At 37.4% G+C, this 15,329-nt stretch overlaps 1 protein-coding gene across 1 annotated transcript; it reads right to left on the bottom strand.

Annotated features, from left to right (window-relative positions):
• Positions 1-1,476: 1,476 nt before the first annotated feature.
• On the bottom strand, positions 1,477-2,878 carry LOC150077099 (innexin inx2-like). The gene has a single exon (XM_090386004.1). The coding sequence runs from the start codon at positions 2,747-2,749 to the stop codon at positions 1,598-1,600; it is 1,152 nt and encodes a 383-aa protein (XP_090242130.1). The 5' UTR covers positions 2,750-2,878; the 3' UTR covers positions 1,477-1,597.
• Positions 2,879-15,329: the final 12,451 nt, after the last annotated feature.

Below are 15,329 nucleotides of genomic sequence, written 5' to 3'. Positions count from 1 at the left end.
GAATTTTTTCCTGAATTGACATGGTTGTGCAGCCATAAAAACTTGCATTTCTGATAACGACAGTACTTTCTGGAGAATATGCTCAAATAAACTTTTTTTTTTTTTTTATGAAATTTTTACAATCGATACGAACAGTAATGCTCATCGTAAAGCACGTGCTCATTGATCGTTGCTTTCGAAAAAATGCGACGCAAGCATGGAAACCAGGGAAAACTTTATTTATTTACATCTCCATAAACGTATCCGAAGTTAGACGACACGCTGCAGTTCTTTGATATTACTGTTGGACACACATAAAGACAAAAAAAGATTTATTCTATATGCTGCAGTCACGTGTGTACTTGTAATATTATTATTCGTTAAATACTACTTATATTTGGAAGCTGTTCAAAAAATAAAAATAAACAACGTACACAGAGGCATAAACAATCTGTTAGACTCAGTTTATAACCTTAATACAAAACAATCTCGTTTATTTACATATATATATATTTTTTTTATAAATTATTGGATTATTTTCAAACTTTGGAAAGGCTCCCTCTAAAAGTTGGTCCAATTCCTCCTTGAATTTTATTTAAACTATCAACTTCCACAACTACAGATGGACGTTTGTTCCAGCAATCAACTACCCGCTGGCTAAAGGCAAATTTCCGCACATCTATTCTACAACTGTCTTTCCTCAATTTGAATTTATGTCCCCCCAGGTTCGTAATCTGAGCAAGAGGAAGAATCCCATCAGAATTGAGCCTGCTCAACCTATTCAAGGCCTTATACATCTCAATCAGATCACCTCGCAGGTGCCTAGTCTCCAGACGCTGCAATTTGCAGAACTTGAGTCTTTCTTGGTAAGATGACCCATTCGTCCCTTCACCAATCTTGTTGTCCTTCTCTGTACTCGCTCAAGCAAACCTTCCTAAAATGAGGCCAGTACGCAGTACTCAAGGCTTGGCCTGACCATTGCCTCATACAAAGAGATAATCACTTCCTACCAGCAAAATTCCTGTATATCATTGACAATACCCCATGACCTGCTCTGGCAACTGTCTGCACTGCTCAGAAAACTTCATATCTGACAGCACCATTACTCTCAGGTCTTTTTCATTTTATACCACCCTGAGTGTAATAACACACAGTTGGTACGTTGTCCAAAAGCCACAATATCTCGTTATACGTTTTGAGGGAAAATATTTAACACATAAATATAAAAATAATACTGAATAAATACAATCGCATATTACGTCGTGAAAAATTATGATTCATTTTTATTTATCTACATAGCTTATCATCTCGTTAATTAATTTACTAAAATGATTAATTAATTAAAATAAAGAGAGACGATCTAATTAAAAAATGAATAAGTAACACCAACTGGTACTAATATCATGATTTAATTTATAAATAATTTCATTTATTCATACAAAACAAAAATTCAAGAAAAAAAAAACACTTCACTTGTTATTGGTAGATGTCTTTTGATACAAAGAATGAAGTTACTTGCCATTTCCAATGTTCGATCTAGCACAGTTTCACAGTCAGCATCACAAATTTTTTTTTGGGACGGGGATTTAAATGTACTAATTCTGGGTCAGTTACAATGTTACGGTGCTCTATTCAAATTATAGGAAAGGTTAGGATACATTACACTTGGACGTAAATGTTGTATATCGATATTATCCAGCCGTTGAGCCAAATTATTTGCCAAATGCATAAAATTTTTACTGTGCAGATTACAACTCAGTAGATGAATCAGGAACCAATCGCCAAAATTTCCTTTCTGCACGATTATCTCCAAAGATTTTCGATTGGTTATTCGGGATTTCACTACGAGCATCATAAAACGGAACAAAGGTGAAGCTATAGTAAGAAAACGATAAAAAATGGCACAGGCGCTTACTATTGCAAGGATGATGAACCAGAACCAAAGGAAAACATAAATCTTCTCGTTGAGTATATTCAAAGGAAGAAGACACAAGGAATCTAGCTTTTGAACATCTCCACTCGATCCAAAAATATAAAATGTACACTTGGTAATTCGTGGGAAAATTCGAGTCATGGGACTCAGCTGTTTATCTTCTCCTTCTTTTTCTACATCACGATGGACGTATTTAAACACCTCAATCCCATAAGTACTGAATTCACCACCAAGAAACACATTGGTCAATACTAACTGACACACCACGTTGATGAAGTTCAGTATTTCACAAGCTACATACCAAGCAGCATAACTATTGTTATGCTTCCACGTGTTCTGTATATAATCCTCAACCTGTTTGCAATTATTCGTTATAGTTTCCTCATCAAGCACAGGAGAGTTTAATTGGAATACGAGAGCCGTCAATTTTCCTCTGTCTTGCCACTTCCAAATGAAACGAGGTAAACAAAAAAACAGTCCTTGAAGAAACAGCATTAATCCAACCCATTGATAATAAGCGTGATATTTTCTGTTTTTGTCAGGTGTGTGTTTGTCTACGCCGGGATAAATTGATTCTACCCCTACCTTTAGATTCCATGCAGCAGGCACGCTGTAAGTAGTCTGAATCCAGCAAAAGTTTTCGATGATTCGGCTGCTAACACCTTCGCTAGCTGTACAAGAGATTGGTACTCCGAAGAACTGTTCTTGACTGACCAGTACGACAAAAACAAATAATATAAGGGCTGTAAGTCTGTAATGTAAACGAAATACAAAGTTATCGATTTCGATGGACTTTCTATGGACCAGCCCTTTCAGAACAGTAAACAAACCAATCATAGTGATATCGAATAATAATTTTTAAGTTGGTAAATAATTCTGTAAGTTTTAACACTGACGATCACTTTATAAATACAATGTACCACGAGATAATTAGTAACGTATAACGTACATCTGATCGAAGCACTCCGTTTACTCCAATTTACTTAACAAACTGCGTAGTTAGGATAAACGTCCTGGGTGTTACCATGGACAAAGTCACTGTGGAACTGTTCCGCCCGATAACACGTCAAATCGGAAAGGAACTACGTAAAACAACAGGAAAGGAAATAAAACAGGAAGAGGTTAGTTTCAGCTCCCTGGAATAGAATTAAACCAACTTCTTCAAGCAGAGGAATGGGGAATGTTAAGCAACAAAGCGCAATCAAGGATTACACAAAATTTCGAGAAATGTTTAGAATGTTAAAAGAATTTTGTAATTACTGTATTACCAAAAATGACTTCAGGCGCATGATATATATGAAAAGGTTGGGTTACAAATCATTAGATATTTTCTTTTTATACATCACTATGAGAGTACGATCATAAAATAAAATACCTACACCGATGAGCCAAAACATTATGACCAGCGAGTCGTTATGCCAATCGAAGCCACTGCAGGTGAACTATGGCGGATGCGTGGGTCGGGACACGCGAGTTTGACAGACGAGTTTGACAAAGGCCAAATTGTAATGGCCAGACGACTGGGTCAGAGCATATCCGAAACGGCACGGCTGGTGGGATACTCACGGTCAACCGTGGTTAATACCTACTGAAGGTGGTCCGAGGAGGGGGAACCCATGAACCGCCGGCGAGATGTTGGACGACCACGGCTCATCGATGCTCGAGATGAACGAAAGCTCTCCCGGATGGTACGTGGCAACAGAAAGGTGACTGTGGCGCAAATAGCTGGTAATTTGAATGCTGGTGACGGGAGTAGTGTGTCACAACAAACAGAACATCGAACCCTGCTGAGAATTGGACTGCGTAGACCCATTCTAAGCAGGCCGCTCCGAGTGCCCATGGTAACCACGGTTCACCGGCGACAGCGCCTACAATGAGAACGCGTGCATCGAAACTGGACCTTGAGTGATTGGAAGAGGGTCGTCTGGTCCGATGAATCACGTTTCTTGTGGCACCATGTGGACGGCCGGATACGTGTGCGTCGTTTACCTAGGGAAGTGATGGCAACTGGATGCACTGTGGGAAAAAACAAGTCGGTGGCGGCGGTGTCAGTGTCATGCTTTGGGCGATGTTCTGCTGGGATACCATGGGTACAGTCATCTGTGCCGGGTACTCTGACGTCTACCGCCTACTTAAACATCATTGCTGACCAGGTACACCCCTTCATGGCAACGGTCTTTCCCTCTGGCGGTGGCGTCTTTCAGCAGGGTAATGCGCCATGCCACACCGCCCAGATTGTTCGAGACTGGTTCGCTGAACATGAGGAAAACTCCCTGGCTTCCAAATTCCTCAGACATCAATCCCATCGAGCATCTGTGGTTTGTGTTGGAACAGCAACTCTGATCTGCGGCGTCTCAAACACCGACCTTACAGGAGTTAAAGGATCTGCTGGTCGTTGGTACCAGATACCACAAGACATATTTAAAAATCTTGTAGCATCCATGCCTCGCCGGGTACGAGCTGTTTAGGCTGCACGGGGAGGACCAATATCATATTAGGTAGGTGGTCATAATGTTTTGGCTCATTGGCATATGACAGCATGAAAAATATTTATTAAAGTTTTATAATAATCCAAAGTTAGTATTATTAATAGAGTGGTCAAAATAGTGACCATTATCTTCAATGCATAATACAATTACCCGCGCGGTATTAGTACAATAATTACAGGCGCTATCCTTCCACATCATATGATGACTTGGATTTTCCTCTCGTCAAGATAGGGGAATTTTTATGGGCTTTTTTGCACATAGTAGGCGAATTAGTCAGCCTCGGGCAAGGTTGTCACGGTTTTTCATCCAGTTAAAGACGTACACTATCCAAAGATTGCAGATTATTTACAAATAAAATAACGTAAACGCGTCATTGCCTTAGCATGTTACAAATGGGTTGCATAAATGCAACCCATTTGTAAAAAACTCATTTGTAAAAAACCCATTTGTTTCGTAAAAAATAATTAGATTTGGAGTATTTCATTAAGTAATACAGTTATGTAACACTGTTATAAACTGCAATCAATGCTGTTTAACGAAATGTTAGGCAACATTCAAAAGTTTGAAACTGCATGAAAATTAAAAAATGTATTACGTTACTTGCAAATGATAAATTTAGCTTGTTAGAGTTCTTGATAAATTTAGCTTGTTAGAATGTCTAAGTAAATTTGTGGATCTTGAAGGTGCTGCAGTAATTTTCTTTTATTCTTTTCTATTGTATTTATGAGTATCACTTCATTCTTTGCATCCTTTTCTCAACAGACCTTATTTCAATTTCTTCCATAATATTTTAGTGTCCTGAATCTAGCGCATTTAGTGCGCTGTACAGCTGATATTCTCAAAATTTCCAAAAAGAGTCCCGAGTAAAGTGTCTCATAACTTACAGTGTACTTAGTATGTCAATATTATATTATATAAATAGTCTAGAAACGTTAATTTAAATCTACAGTATGCCCTTTCATCTCGGGGAATTACATACATGTGGTGGTCGGTATCAGCAGAGAGTGGCATGGTTTTTAATCCCGGAAACTTAGGTGTTTGGTCCAGAAAACAGCAACCCGACCAAAGAATATACACAATTACAGACACGATATACTGACGCTTCATAGCCTTAGTTGCTTTGGTGCTTAACACATACCAAATTAAGGAATTCGCAAGACATATTTTTTTTTGGGGGGGGGGGACTAGCAAGTTAGTCATAGGGCTTATTACTGCGTCATTAGTAATACTTGCTTTTACTATATTTACATTATAAGTGGTAATAAATATTTTTTCTTTTATCATGCTAATATGATATAATAGGATCTAAAATTATTCAATTATTGTAAGTTTTTAATTAAATTATACAATAATTAGTAACGGTATCATCATTATACGTTAATTAGTATCGGTACTAATTAATGAAGGTTTCCTTACATCAAATCAATGTGATGAAAGGAAGACCGGCTTATCCTACGTGAGCCATAAAAAAAGTCACCTTGTTTTCCGCCAGGTATCTGTCTTATCTTCCCTTAAATTTACATAAGTTTCCTGGTTTTACAAAGCGTGGTGGATAATTATTCCAAAAAGGTAATAATCATTTAGCTAAAAGAAAACTTTCTTAAACCCAATTTATAACTGTCCTTCCTCAATTTAAGTGCATATCCTCAGCTTCGGTCGCCTTTAGAAAAAAAGTCCTGCTAATTTAAATTAGTAAAACCATTCAAAGACGCAAGGCTGATCGAAACTCTGCAACCCAGAGAACTGAAAGCTCTCTATTTTCTCGGAATGTTACGATCTCGCAGGGCCGTCCAAAGGTACTTGGGGTATCCGGAGGCAAAAGGAGTTAGGGGGCTTTGTTTATTTATGTTGAGACTTTGATGGCTCCCTCCATTGGGTCCCTGGTGTGGCGCATCCAATGCACCCCCATTTGCACAGCCCTGCGATCTCGTATTTTATATAAAAACCTAATCTTGTTCTTCGCTGTACCTCATCCAACAGAGCCACAAAATGCTAAAATTCCATGTGAAGTCCTGGCAGCCTGTCTACACTGTAAGAGAACTTCATATCAGATCCACACTTACACCTAGGTCTTTTTCATTATCAACTAGTCAACTACCTTAAGTTTATTATCACCCAAGCTACAATATAATATGTTTCCCAATATTGTATTTTAACGGTAATTTTTCAGACCAAATGAATAATTTATCTAGGTCTTGTTGAGGCAGCATACATTGGGTACTATCGTTTACTACCATCCCAACCACTGTATCATCAGTAAAAAAAACCAGACTATCAGACTACTACCTTTCTAACAACTCTGTCTTTTCTAAAATGAAGTTTCCAAGCCTGTATGCAGTAGTATTCCACATGTGACCCAACCATTGCCTTGTATAATGGGATAATCACCTCTTTGTCCATGCTAGCATAGCTCCTGTATATCATTCAGAGAACCCTATGAGCTGTTCTAGCACTTGTTTGCACTGCTCAGCGAACTTCCTCTCGAATTGCCCAATTACCCTTAGGTCTTTTTGGTATCAACCATGGAGCAGTTGATAAGGAGTAGCAGTAATCCCAGAATAATATACCAAATAGTATGTTATTATGGGATTACTGCTACCCAAATGCAGCACCTTTTTTATTTTACTGTTCTACTTTAATTTCCATTTTATTGCCATTTGCCTAATTTATCCGAATTTTGTTGAACCCCCAAAGAATGTTATTAAGTTTTGTTAAGTGTGTCATTGATTAACCTGCCCTTTGTATCATCCGCAAAATTGATATTAAACTTGAAATAGTTTCATCAGTATCATTAATAAATAGTCGAATTAAAAACGGCAAGTGGACCAACACCGATCTCTGGATTATCCCATAACATTAATCCATGATGAGCAGTGGCCACTTTGTCCTGCCACTCAACCAATCCTTTATCAGTAGTAATAACTTTCCCCTAATGCGACATTGTTCCAATTTATACACCAATCGTTCACGTGGAACAATATCAATAACTGAAACCTAAGTATATGATGTCAAAATTATTTTTTGCACCCAGTTCCTTTATGACCACATCATAATATCTAATCTGCTTGGTCAGCCATGATCTTAACAAAATTTCAATCACGATGATCTTGTATTACTTCTTCCTTTAACTGCTAACTTCATTGTTTTCCAGGGTGGTAGTTAAAATTACAGATTGGTAGTTACCCACTTCAATCATTTTACCACATAAAAACTCTTGGCTTCAAAATTTTCATGATTAAACATATTCTCTTCTTTTCTTGTTCCATTGCAGTATTTTCAATCTAGTTTAAGATTGTTTGACTCCGGTACAGCCAGCTAGTGGAGCTTCCTGCTTCATTGTTTTATGGCAGCGGATATAACAGTGCCCGGTTAACAACGAACCATGCATTTCATGCGGCCTTAAAAGAAATCGAGCACATAACATGCGCACCCGCGACCACGTACTCGATGCCAAGGCGACAGATAGCTGAGAGCAGAATACCGACGTCAGTAAGATGTCAACAAATTCACCTATTACCACACACACCTGAAATGAATGCGAGAGTCTGGTTCAATGTTTTATCTTATTTAGTTCATATTGCTTAAGATGGTACTCTTTCGCAATACGTATTACGAAACATGACAGGCAAAAGACAAAGTGCTAAGTCTTGTTAGAGAAAAACACGCTTGACATAGAAAAGAAAGTCATACGTTCAACATGTACAAAGGTGAAACTATTCTGTGACTGCAAGTAACCCAGACGTCTACACTTACTGACAGAGAGAGAGAGAGAGAGAGAGAGAGAGAGAGAGAGAGAGAGCTATGCACGCTTTTCCTTTGAGTAGTACAGATAATACTCTATCATGAGACCTGTAAGATGTGGTGAAATATCAACTTTTGACAACCATAACCTCATCTTATTTTTAAGGGAAACTAGAAATTCTGCAGAGCTTCAGAAACACAGCGTAGGCTCGACTGTGGATTAAGTTTGATATCAACTGAAATTTACCTTTGCTTTCTTCATATTGTGATCTGAATTCAGCATACTTCCTGTTTTCGAGCAGGGGTTGACGTCATACGAAGTTGCAACAACTTACAAATGCTATTGTAAGAAGTGTCGAATACAGATTTGTTTTATGAAGATGGAATGGAGATTCCATTCCATCTTCAAAAAGCAAACAGTGTGTCGTTTGATATGTATTTCTTTCTTTTGGGAAGAATTTAATTTTGCAAAGGAATATTTTTGCTCTTTGGTGAAATTACTCTGGAGTTAACAATCATTGTGTCATTGCAATGAGTGGCCACAGCATACCAGAGAAATGCTATGACTCACTGCTTTCCACAGTTGTTGCAAATTGGACAGTTGAAATCTCTGCGCCAAAGCGCTCTTTCCACTTTATTTCACAAGTGCTCAATTGCATTGGGATCTAGTGAATGGGGAGCTCCCAAAAAACTAAAACGTTACACTCTATCTGTGAAAAGGTGCAATGAGTTGGGCATTCTGAAATGCATTTTTGGGTTACCACTGTTATACTGGATTGCTGTCTGACTGACTGTAACCTTTCTATTATCCTCTGTTAGCCTCTCGGATGAACGAGCTATTGCGAACCACAGGATCGCCTATTGGCTAGATATTATTTGATTATTGGACCAATCTCGGTATATCCGGGACACTAGGGATGGCTAGTGGGTGAATGCCTCAATTCAGTGACTTCAGTCATCTAGCTGAATGACTAACTCGAATAATCTAGTGATTCGAGTTTTGGGCAGAGCCATAGCAATAACGACAGTCGACATATCAGTGCGCCAATTACAACAAAATTGTTAGCTCTATTTACGTACATCGTCTCAAGCTTTAAAACCTATGAACAAATCCAACTCTATTTGGCAAGAATTTGATTCTATTGTGATACTTGTTCAAATAGAAAATCATAGAACATCTAGCACGTGAAGTAAAGCTGTATTTAAATGTTAGTTCCATTTTCCAAGAGACGAAAATCTAGTAAACTGGTGCGAAGGAAACAAAATTGTAATCTCCCAGGCTTCTCGAATTTGTCCGTCCAAAGATGATTTTGTATAGTTGCAACTTCAGTTCGAAGTAAGAGAAATTTCTCTTATAGAGTTAAAGGAACGCAGATGTTACGCTTATTGAAATTTTTAATAAAATTTTAACAAGTATTGCAATAAACGGCGTAAAAATATAGTCAATTACTGTTTTTTTTTCATTTTCTTTTTCTTTTATAATGATCAAGAGCCTCTTCTGATCAATGTCCAGTAATAATCTATCAGCATATTGGGCTTCCATCTTCTTTGGTAACGTTTCTTCGTGGTGGAGAAAAGTTACTAAACGTTGATGCAAACCTCCGCCATGTTCATCATTAAGGTCATCTGAAAAAAAAAATCTAAATTGAAATGAAGTATGTTTTTAGAGTCATATTATTGTAAATTCTCAATCAAGACTTTCTAGTTATCTGCTCTTTTGTTTCCTATAAGACGTTCGCAAACTTTCTTGATAGATTTCCAAATTTTCAGTAACAAAGGATTTAACACTCTTTCAAAATATTCATCTTTGAACTCTTTAATCTGTGGGCCGACGAATACATTTGCTTTGATTTTGGCATCGCTACCGAGTGGAAACTTCAGTTTAATTATTGGACGCCATCTCCATTCCTGTCTAAGCCTTTTACAAAATTCTTCATTAAACCTAACTTTATTGTGAAACAATGGTAAAAATATATTTGTTCAATCAACATATGGCACTTTTTTTTTTCCCCCGGTAAACGGGAAAAAGATGAGAGGGGGGTCAAATATTAGTTTTAATGAATAGTTTTGGCCCAATTGTCCCACTCACACAAAAAGCAACGATATTTGGTATCGACAAATTGTAGCGCTAAAAAGATCCAGTTAACTTTGAAATCTCCACAGATGTACCACTTGTATTTATCGTACTGCTTTTCTTAAGAGACGTTCCATGTTCTCATAGGATTCTTTCATGTGGACATCATGATCGATTGATATAGGTGGAAGGACATTTCCATCCATAATTTCAAAGAGTTTGCTGGACGAAAAATCCAAGTTTTTCGTCCAGCAAACAGGCAAATCGACCACAGAACACACGCATTTTATAGACATAATATACATGGTTAAAGTAAAGTCGTTGATGTGTCCAAAACCCTACAAACAACAAAGACAACAACATCTTTATATTGCACGCCATGAATATATGAAGCTGCTACTGAAGGAGCACGCCATTTCATGAAAAGGGTAGGTGTACCTAATAAAGTGGCTACTGAGTGCATATTACTTTTCATCACTAAACTCCCCATTGGCTCTATGTCCTTCCATCTCTTCTATGATGTATTATTTCGCTAGATTCTTTTCAGACTTCTTATTTCCAATTCCATACACATTTTCTTCCTTTCACTGTAAATCTTTATCAATTCACAGTTCCTTATTTAAAAAACTATCCTGCAGAAACATATTCTAAAGTTACTTCTTCTATACCCTTTTCAGTAAAATGACCAGCATTGTGCTTTCTGTCAAGTTTCCCAAGATACCTTCCGGTAATGCCTTTCCTACCACTTCATTATAGTTCGCTAGTCTAGCTATGTATCCTCTATCTAGCTAGAGATTATCTCTGTCTGTCCATTTTGATTTTAGTGATGTTTCTAACCAAAAATCACTCTCTCGAAGGAAGACGTTTAATGCATGCACTGTCCTCAGCAAAGATTAAAAATTCCCTATTCCTCATGACAGTCGTTGTGCAATGGCTCAGCTGTTTTAACAACTGAGCCATAATTAAGTATTCCTTAAGAGATTAAGATTATCTTTATCATATCACTCAATTCTTTCTGTTCTTCCAGGCAGAAACCTTGTCACCAAGCCTGATATCAAATATTTGATTCAAGCATTACGCCAAATCTTATAATCTGGGGAAAACTTTTTTTTGATACACCGTAAAAGACATTCTTTGAACTTTCTTTGTAGCCGAAAGAACGAAGAGAAGAACGCAGCTAATTCCAAGTAAACAGACAACTCTTTGATTACACAGACGGCTCTTTCGTGTGACTAATGTGTCTATATTCTTGTCCAGCTTCACGTATCCCACAGTTGGGTGACTGCAATAGCACTGATGAAGAACTCAAAACGTGCTTAGCAGAGAAATTACGGTTAACTACGTTCTTCCCTTAGTTCACTTGTTGTATTTTGTCTTTCTTTGCTTCTGTCTTTTTTTTTTTTTTTCTTTTGCATTCTCTCTTTCCTTTATTTTTTTTTCTCATTTTTAGCAAATATATTAATATATTCTGATAATGGCAAGATGCAAAACATTGGCTATTAAACAAATTTCGAATTCCTATGATTTATCACAATGCCTAATAAATAAAATATAAATTTTCTTCTTATATTCCGGCAGAAGTATAAAGAGAAAATTTATTTTTCGTTCATTAGAGCAGCTATGGGGTCAGAGACGTATGGATAGCAAATATCGTCATATTCAGAAGTCGTATGGACTTCTGAAACAGTGTTTGAATTGACCAAGGTCAATTCAAACACTGGTAAAAAAACTCTGTCCGTGATCAATCATTTTGTTTGGAGGGCAGTGATCATTCACCATGTTTTAAAAACAAACTGAAACTAAACTTTGGAGTTCAAATGGCCAAAATGTTACTTCGAATTTTAAATAATCACAAAGCACAGCGTCGTAACTGGACATTGAAGTTGCGGACAAACTGAACTAAATGGGTATTTTGCCTTTACATCCACACATGAGAATTTTTTTAGGGATGGCAATGCCAAAAATGGATCAAATTCTGGATGGGAGTCGAAATATTTTGGGATAACCGAGAGGAAGGTGGAGAAAAAATTGTTGAAGCTAAACTAAAAAAGGCGTCTAAGGTGGATGGGATGTATTCAATTATATTAAGGGAGGCACCAAAAGAGGAAAGCAAAACTTAAGTCAAAACTATGAGAGTTTCCCTGAATTCAGTGGAGATCCCTGTGGACTGCAGATGTGCAAATGTACTCCCAATTCACAAAGGAGAAATCAAAGAGTGACACCAGTAATACAGACTTCTTAGCTTGATTTCTGTTGCTGGAAAATTAATGGAGTCACTGGTTAAAGAAGTAATTCAGGACCATATGTACAGAAATGCTGTCATACTGCAGTCACAGTATGAATTTGTTAAAAGCGATCTTGTCTGACCAATCTGCTTGAATATTATGGCACAGTAAAGAAGGAGCAGGATACAAAAATTAATTTTTATATCATATACTTAGATTTCAGAAAATCTTTCGATACTATTGCATACACTGCTTGAGAAAATTAACAGAACACAGAAAACGTGGCGTAATTCGTCCAGCTTGTTAAGAAGTGGGACAAAATTTGGTATGGTGGTGTACCATAAAATAAAGATATAGTGATGAGACAGTGAGAAACTTCAACCAGGTATAAGGGACATTTATAGGAGTTGTATAAGAATTACCAAAAAGGTCGCATTACAGTGGATACAAGATGCTCGAAAATATGGTCACATGACATTAACACGGCATATTACCCTCTTCAACGGCTAAACAGACCTCACAGCGGTGAACCATGCTCGATATAAAGGGGCGCCTGTAAAATTCTGTAGCAATAAATTCCATTCTTCCACCATCGCAGACCTTAGCTCACCAAGTGACCGAGGGGTTGGCTGTCGACGTGTAATGCGACGTCCAAGGGTGCTCCACACATGTTCGTCCGATTCATTTAAGTCTGATGATCGTGCTGGGCCACGGCAGTCATTGAATATCTTCAGTTTCAAGATGTTCCTCCAACACTTGAGCTCTATGTGCAGTGGCGTTGTTGTTGTGCATGAAAAGCAAATCTGAGCCAACCCAGATTTTCAACCCAGAAACACATGAAGAGTCGTGTGGGATAATGAGCAAGAGGCCGTTGATCACGAGAACCCCTGTCTCTTTCTCTGATGTGTTTTCCTCGTTGTCTGCAGATGAAATGATGTCTAGAATCTGTTTGTAGACTAAAACGGGACTCATCAGAGAACAGAACTGTACCTCATTTTTCAGGGCTCCAAGTCACATGTTCATGGAACCAGTTTTGACGAGATCTGCGGTGGTTTGGCAAATGGGATACAAACCACTGGCTTCCTGGCATAGAGTCCACTTGAATTGAGCCTTCTTAACACAGTCCGTTTGGAAATGTTTTCACCTGTGGCCGCAGCAACTTCAAGAGACAATTGATGGCAGGACATCGTAGGATGGGTGGTTCAGTGTGACATAGCCCTCGGGAAACCTTGGCCAGCTCTTCTTGTAATGGTTCCTGCCTCCTAAAACTGCTTCCATAGTGCCGAGACGACACTGCGTGACACATTAAGCCAACATGCCACCTCCAATCTGCCCGACATCAAGTCGTCCAACGGCCCGCCATCTCAAAGAATCATCTAAACGACGATGACTTGTCATCCTGAGTACTGGAGATGTAGCTATCCCACTGAGCAAACCAGAAAACCAGAATGAAGTGATGTAGTCGCAATGTGTGTTTTTATAGGCATGAATAATTTGTATAACGTGCGGCTCTGTAAGATGGTAGACCGATTTCTATTGGATACTCGGAATTTGCATACCAGGATGCCTATTATATCAAATATTCGCCTTCTACAACGCTATTCACATAAAATATTCATGAAAAACAATTAATCATTCAATTATTTCGATTACTGAAATATCTCGATTGCTAGTCATTCGATTACGCCTGTATTTCATTTTTTTTCCCTAAAGTACTTTTTTTTTCTAGTTTCATTCACAGTCTTTGGATGAAAACATATTTGCTAGTCCATTTATATGAGAGGGCAAATTTTCAAACAATTTCCACGCTCAGCTTCTAGTTACGCCTATCCGATACAATCATTTTACTTTTCGTTGGAAATAAATGAGTTTAAGGACCTAAAATTGAAAATCTTGTTTTATGTATGCAATTTTCGCTTGTAGCGTTGTGTGATGGAACTCTTGCAAACAGACACCTAGTTATTTGTTGTTTGTAGACAAAGAAAATCAGTTAGTAAATTCACGTTTTTTTTTATTATATTTTCAATACTTGTTTATTTTATATATTATATTTGTTCAAAGAGAAGCGAGCAAGAGACAATCTCAAATATAAGGAGGAGTGCTGAATTGGAGAGAATACATTATGCTTGTGCATTCTTATGCAGTAAGTACCTACTTGCGTGAGGGATGCTTGCGTAGTAATAAAATTGAATTACAGTTTCAAAATTGATACTGGGGAAATGTTTAATTTTCTCCGTGGATTTCAGATTAGTTATTCAACTAAATTTGATATCCAAAGACGAAACTAAGAGAAATAAAATAGTATCTGAGATCGATTACAGGGTAGCATCCTTAGAAAAATCGAAAAAGAAATAACGAACGATGAGATATTTTAAAGGAGCGAAATGAAAGTAATATTCTTTCGAGGAATGAGACGAAGATCAATTACCTGATGCAATTTTGCATGACTTAGTAAGGGTTACAATTGCTATTATCATTACCTTTCCATCCGTCGTCATCCGAGTTGAAATGGCTTAATCTAGTTTTGTAGAAGTGAATCTCCTAAACATCTCCAATCTAGTGGACTGGAGACAGAGATAAATGGAATGCATTTCAAATTACTACAACAGTAAATAAAAAAAAAAACACGTTGAAATGAATGAAGAAGAATAGGCAATCATCTCATATTTCTAGAGCGTTTGGTCAGTATATAACTGAAAGGTCAAGATAACAGAATATTTAAATTATGGTAAGGTAAATTCGGCCCCGATTTTTTTTTCAAAACTTTCTAACTTTGAGTTAAGGTGACGTCATACTCTATATATATATATGTACTTTATATATTATATAAATTTATTTATATATCAGAAATAGACCTTAAAAAACCTTTAAAGATTTTATAGTTAAAG

This window comes from Mastigoproctus giganteus, chromosome 12 (assembly GCF_048544385.1).
Source record: "Mastigoproctus giganteus isolate SK-2022 chromosome 12, ASM4854438v1, whole genome shotgun sequence".
Lineage (NCBI taxonomy): Eukaryota > Metazoa > Arthropoda > Arachnida > Uropygi > Thelyphonidae > Mastigoproctus > Mastigoproctus giganteus.
The sequence above is the reverse complement of the archived record's forward strand: the minus strand, read 5'-3'. Positions and strand labels throughout refer to the sequence as shown.

What these genes read in the sequence shown, in the direction of transcription:
- LOC150077099 (XM_090386004.1), bottom strand. Translation starts at nt 2,749, where the DNA reads ATGATTGGTTTGTTTACTGTTCTGAAAGGGCTGGTCCATAGAAAGTCC.